Below are 6,460 nucleotides of genomic sequence, written 5' to 3'. Positions count from 1 at the left end.
CTTTTCTTCCTCCTTCTCCTCCTTCTCCTCCTCTTTCTCCTCCTCCTCCTCTTCCTCCTCCTCCTCCTCTTCCTCCTCTTTTTCTTATTTTTTGGTTGGTTATCTTAACTTTAACATTTTCTGTGAGAACTCTTGACAACTCTTAGCATAATTTCCTTGGTGTGTATATGACTTTTGATGTATGTGACCTGAAGACTTTGAACTCTCTCAATCTAGCTCAGAGCACTTTCCGGCTACTCAGATGAACTGACCCGAACAGTTTGTGGATTATACTTTTTAAAACTCTGATTGAGAGACTTCTAGTAGTGGAGCAGTGGTGGTCTACACTTTAATTCTACCACCCAGGAGGCACAGGCAGGCAGAGCTGTGAGAAAGAGTTCCTAGAGAGGCGAGACTCCACAGACACCTGTCTCAAAAACCGAGAGAGAGAGAGAGAGAGAGAGAGAGAGAGAAACAGAGAGAGAGAGAGAGAGAGACAGAGAGAGAGACAGAGAGAGAGACACAGAGAGACAGAGAGACAGAGACAGAGAGACAGAGACACACGGAGAGAGAGAGAGAGACAGAGAGACAGAGACTGACTTCTAGATTTAAGACTTAATTAGAGTTAAGAAAACTGCTGTTGTCAGTTTCAAGTTAACTGAATACAAAGCCCAGAAGAAAGCATTCTTTTTTCAGTTTGGAAAAATACATTTTACCACTGTGATATTTTACCATTGTGATTGCACAGTTGGGAAGAACAGTTTTACCTTGGCTTGGATTTCCATTTTCAGAATTGATCCAACGATTGTCAGTATGTCACTAATGATAATCATAATGTACCACCCATTGATGAACTCCATCTGGTCAGAGGCTGAAACTTCCTTCTTATAGTGAAGAAGGAAGAAGTTGACAAACTCCTTTTGGGAAGAGGAGGGACACTGTGAGCTTCGCTGTGGCTGAGCGCAGCAGCATCTGAGCGCGTGTGACAGTGGTGTCTTGGGTCTTGGGGAGCAGGGCTTACCTGCTGAAGCTGAAGGCCTCTAATCACAGACCTGGCACAGAGCACCAGCGAGGCCAAGCAGGTCAGAATGACAAAGGCATCAAAGATCATCATGTAGTGAGTGTTCTTCTGAACTGGAAGACAGGACCGTGGAAACATTAACATGATGATGTGACTTCTTTCTCAAATGATTCTGATAATGACAAGGACAGGAAGTCCTGTGAGCATTCTTTCCATTAGTATTTAAAGAAAGCTGGGGGTCCTTCCCCAAAAATAAAAGTAAATAAATAAATAAAATCAAAACATCCCAAATCAAAGATCTTTCATTATCAGCCTGCGACCTTTACGCTGAATAGGTTCTCCTTGTGGGTGTGATATGCACGCCCATTATCCCAGGAGCAAGAAGCAGAAGGACTGCCATTAGGTTTAGGCTAGCTTGGATTATATACTAAGTTTGTGGTCAACCTGGGCTACATATAATGAAGTCCTCTCAAAAAAAGTCAGTCAATCAATAAACAAGCCTTCCATCTCCTACGTTGCTTGATAACACACTTAGCTGGGTATAAAATAGCCATTCATCAGCCTCATGTACCTGGCACTTTTCTAGGTGCTGGAACACAGTGGTAAACAAAACAGACAAGGCCCTGGACCTAACAGGAGCATCTGTGATGTGAGACAAGCAAAGCAGTGAGCAGATTCATGGGCAACAGGCACAGATAGAGTGATACAAGAGACATCAAGCCACTAGCACAGATGGTGCTCGGCACACTTCCCATCTGATTCTGTTCCACACGCTTTGTGTGTACAGGGTCCACACAACAGCCTCTGTGAAGCTGTCATGCTTACCCCCACTCTGAACTTGAGAAAACTGAAATGCAGGAGATCCCATCAAGTGCCAAGGCTGCATGACGAGTAAGCAGCAACACCGGCATTTAAACATTCACAGCACCACCACTCTGCAGCAGGTTGTGGTGTTTGTTTTGACTTTGTTAGGAGACATCCTCAGCTCTTGCCATAAAACTACTGAATCAGAAGTCATGTGTCCCTGAGGCCTCCAGAGCCGTTGCTCCACACTGGAGAAGGTAGCCAGGAAAGAGGCCTCATCAAGGCTTTAACTGAGTCTCGGGTGATAAGAAGTGAGCAGCTTCTGCCAGGCTTGGTGACTCACACTTGGAAACCCAGGTAGGAAGATCATGAGTTATAGGATAGCCTAGGCTATATAGAGAGACCCTGTTCAAGTAATGGAAGAGGAGGAGGAGGAGGAGAGGAAAAGAAGAGAGGAAGAAAAGAAAGAAAAAATGAATAGAAGAAGAGAGAGAAAATGGAGGAGGAAGGGAGACCATTTTTTCAGCCATATTGAAATCCTGGAGAGTCAATAAATGCTGTCATGGCCCACTTGCCGGTGCCATTAAAAGAGGGCAGAGGCGGCAGCCACCAGGTAACCAGAGTTTATCTCTGCCAGGCTGCCGTGAGGAGGCAATTTCAGAAAGAGCTGTAATAAAGCATACTGCCGGTGTTTGCCCAGAGGCTTCTAACAGCTGCCCAAATGTCTAACGCTGCCTTAGGAAGACTTAAAAACCCAAAGCAAGCATTTGAGAGGCAGGCGGTCTCTGTGCCGGGCACTCTGGATGCTCTCATTTCCCCTATGTGCCATGCTGCTCATCAGTGGCAAAACAAGTCCACCTAGGCACGTCCGGGACGGCAATGGGGCTTGTGATTCCAGAGCCCCATACACTCATACACAAACCCTACATCAGTGACTGCTCTCGTGTCAATCTGACACTCACACAGCCAGACCCAGCTCAGATCTACCAACCGTCCTGTGTAAAGCAGAGGGCAGCACATGCTAGCAGGTGTCTGAGATACTCCCTCTTCTCAGTAGAACCGGTATAATCGCTGGTGTTGTGTAATCATGAGCAAAGTGCAGCGCAGCTGACCATCTGGGTTACTCAAGAGGACCTAGATAATGGCTCAGGGAAATTCTTTCCTGGTAGTGTTTTCCTATTCTGGACAGGACTCATTCTAAGCTGATTTTTGTTTGTATTTCTAAAACAGAATTTTCTTCCCATATCACTCCACATTTTAAGCCAGATGAAAGACAGCTATGACAGGTCATAGCTTCAAGGTCAAATCGTCCCTTCTTCCTCGATGTGAGACCACAGCTAACAACAACAACATATGTAGTTGGTGAGGAGGAGGCAGGTAAGGACTGTGGAGAAGGTAAGGAGCTGTCGAGTGCTTCTGACTAATGGACTGACTGAATCATCAGACATCCACAGCAACCCAATCTGCCTTCAGAATGTCAAGGGCTTGGACTGGCCCAGTCTTTTACTCAGTGGTCCCTACATCCTGCCGGTAGTAATACAATGCTTAACGATTTAATTACCACCCTGGGAATGAGTGGAGCTTATGACTTACTTGATCCAGACACATGCCAATCTTTGCATTCTCTGATAGAAATGTCGTTGTCTAAGCTTATTTTGATTCTTCCACTGTGAGCCTTGTTGTCGAATGTTATCTGTAAAGACAGGAAAGGAGGTCCAAGATGTGTGACTAGGTTTGGGAGTCAAGATAGGTCTCTAAGTCCACCAGGAAGCAGTTCATCAAAGGACACAAGACATGCGGATCCTCACTTCTGACCAGCTGATACTGGTCTCTGTTAATCCCTGAGGAGCGCCCCTTCATTTCTCTGTGAGGTGATAACATTGAATTAGATCTGCTGCTGTAGAGAGATTTTAGTATCTAAATCCCACGGCTCTAGGACGCATTCTAGCCCTGGACACCTTAGTGAACAAAAATGTTCTCCCTCCTGTTCCAGATACTTGACTTGTGTGCTGAATTTGTACAGGTTTCCTCCACCCACCTTCCCACCCGACTGTAGTAACAGATAGCTTTTGGTGTTCAGGCAAACTATGCAAGCACAGAAGCACAAGCACATCACACTGTCACAGACACTCCAGGTGGGAAGGTGTTTTGTTTTGTTTTGTTTTGTTTTTTTCATTCTGGGCCTATATTTCTCCACCACTCTAATATCCCATGTGTTACAAAGGGCTTGGTGACAAAAAGGCTAGTGTGTCTGCTTCTGAGATAACCAGTTGAAGATGTTCAGTACAAGCAGCACAAAGCTACAGCACAAAAGTTTGTGTGATGGCTAGGCAGTGGTGTCGCATGCCTTTAATCCCGGCACTTGGGAGGCAGAGGCAGGAAGATTTCTGAGTTTGAGGCTAGCCTGGTCTACACAGTGAGTTCCAGGACAGCCAGGGCTACATGGAGAAACCCCCATCTCAAAAAACAAACAAACAAACAACAACAAAAAAAGTTTGTGTGATCCTCCTGTGTCTCCTTCTAATTCTCTTGCTTCTTCCATGCAGAGAGAAGGAAGGGAAGGCAAGAAAATCCATCTATATTTTTCTTTCCCTTTCCCACCAAAAAATAGAAAAAGTTCACTTGAAAGCCCTTCATTTACAGCTTAGTCCTAAATGAATTATCTACCTTATTCCACTCCACTCCCATGCTCAGGGAATATCACAGAAGGGGTGGGGCAGAAAGACTGTAAGACAGAGAGTGGGGAGGACTGTAAGTCAGAGGATGGGGAGGACTGCTGTGAATGAATGGTGTCTTCTGAACAGGACAGGACAGCTGCCCCCATGAACTCGCAGCAGCCCAAGATCAAGTCAGCTGGCTTCACAGCATAGGAGAGACAGGTGAGACCACACCCTTAGCTCAGGAGCTATGGGCACCTGATGGCTACTGGAAGATGTGTGGCCTCTGAGGCTGCCCAGGCTCTGGAGACAACTCCTGCCTGCGCATCTTCAGACATCACCAACCGGACTAAGTGGGAAGATTGTAGAACAGGGTCTGGGAAGAGTTGGAGGGGGCAGTGCTGGTGAATATGATCAAAATACATTGTACTTCTCTGTGAAATTCTCAATGGACTTTTTAAAATGGTCAAAATCCTCTGCCGTTGGGTTTTGTTGAAGTTTCTCCACACAGAGAAGGCAGACGGGCTTCATGTATGAGGTTCTAAGTAACTTCAAAGAGTCCAGTCACTCCGTGTGCCCTAGAGCTGGAACATCAGCTTCTTTCCCTACACAGATGAAGCCACGGCCACTGGCCACCCTTCCCACCATGGCTGAAGAACACAGCCTACACCCCACAAGAGGAGATGCCGGTGTCACTTGAGGAAGTGAAAAGTCCTGACCAATGAGAAATTAATCTTTTTCCACATAAAGAAACTCAAGGACAGAAGGGACTCAGCAGCTCTCTCGAGTTGTATTTCAATAAGCCTCAGTCGATGATGAATCTCCCCAAGAAGAAAGTATGCCAGATAGGATTTTAGAAGAGTATTATAGGGGAAAAAAAAAGGTTACTACATTTCAAGACCTACGTGCTTGTTATGTCCTTCATGACACTGATCCTTTGGTAGTTGGTCATCCGCTGTGCACCAGGCTCCACGCTGGAGACAGTAACACACAGGTGAGTCCCTGCCTTACAGAACACACACCAAGGTGCAGAAGACACACAGCAAGTTGACAATGTCCCTGGGCACACTCGGGTGGCACATCCTATATTTTTGACAATGCCTTAGCACCAGTATATGAACCATATACCTAGTTAAAAGAATTTTTCTCTAGGCAGGAGCCACATTGAGCATACTTACAGTCAGAGTAAAGTCATAACAGTCAGGAAGCTCCTGGTGGCGAACTGTCTGCAGATTGATGGCTTTGAGCTTAAACTGGAGCTCCACCGTCAGAAGTCTGGAAAGCAGATGATGCCTCACGTGAGGATCACACACAGAGGTGAGCTGTGCACCCCTCCCGAGTGGGCTTCAGATGAGGGGTCACAGACACAAGCATGCTTGAGATGAGGGGGCCACACACAGAGCTGAGGTGTGCACCCCTCCAGAGGATGCTTGAGATGAGGGGCCACACACAGAGCTGAGCTGTGCGCCCCTCCAGAGGATGCTTGAGATGAGGGGCCGCACACAGAGCTGAGTTGTGCGCCCCTCCGTTTTCCTTACCTGTGGAAGTCCAGGCTCAGGTTGAGTTTATTTTCTCCAGGTGTTCCGATGTGGAAAGCTTCATCCGGCTCTATGAGGAAACATTCTGCCACAGGAGGGGACAAAGCCACAGGTAAAACTGCATTCCCATAGGACAATGGTTAAGATCAGTTGCTCATATTGATTCGCTTTAGAATCAAGACTGTAAGAACTCAGTATCAATGCCCTTGTTCTGTGTCTCCTGTCTTTAAGACGTAAGACATTTCTGGAGTGGTCAAAGATTTAGAAAGACTCAAACTCCATCTCAGAACGCCATTGCTCTCTGTGCCTCTAGCTCCCCGATGCTTTACCTGCTTGCTTTTCTTTTGAATTCATGAGTTTTATAACAAAGGGTTCACGATAGAAGTTGACCCACCCCCAGTGAAGGAATTAGAGAAAGGACCAATGGAGCTGAGGGGTTTGCAGCCCCTTAGGAGGAACAA

General features: G+C 46.4%; 1 protein-coding gene across 1 annotated transcript in view; it reads right to left on the bottom strand.

Moving 5' to 3' along the window:
- Window positions 1-6,460, bottom strand: part of Mcoln3 (mucolipin 3) — a 27,039-nt gene that overhangs the window by 8,463 nt on the left and 12,116 nt on the right. Inside the window, exons 5-9 of the mRNA XM_031375759.1 lie at window positions 6,000-6,084; window positions 5,640-5,736; window positions 3,398-3,497; window positions 1,001-1,113; window positions 747-896 (exon numbers count right to left, since the gene is read on the bottom strand). Coding sequence (XP_031231619.1) covers window positions 747-896; window positions 1,001-1,113; window positions 3,398-3,497; window positions 5,640-5,736; window positions 6,000-6,084 — 545 coding nt within the window. The remainder of the gene's footprint in view (window positions 1-746; window positions 897-1,000; window positions 1,114-3,397; window positions 3,498-5,639; window positions 5,737-5,999; window positions 6,085-6,460) is intronic.

Source organism: Mastomys coucha, unplaced genomic scaffold (assembly GCF_008632895.1).
Source record: "Mastomys coucha isolate ucsf_1 unplaced genomic scaffold, UCSF_Mcou_1 pScaffold16, whole genome shotgun sequence".
Lineage (NCBI taxonomy): Eukaryota > Metazoa > Chordata > Mammalia > Rodentia > Muridae > Mastomys > Mastomys coucha.
This window is presented reverse-complemented; position numbering and strand designations above follow the sequence as displayed.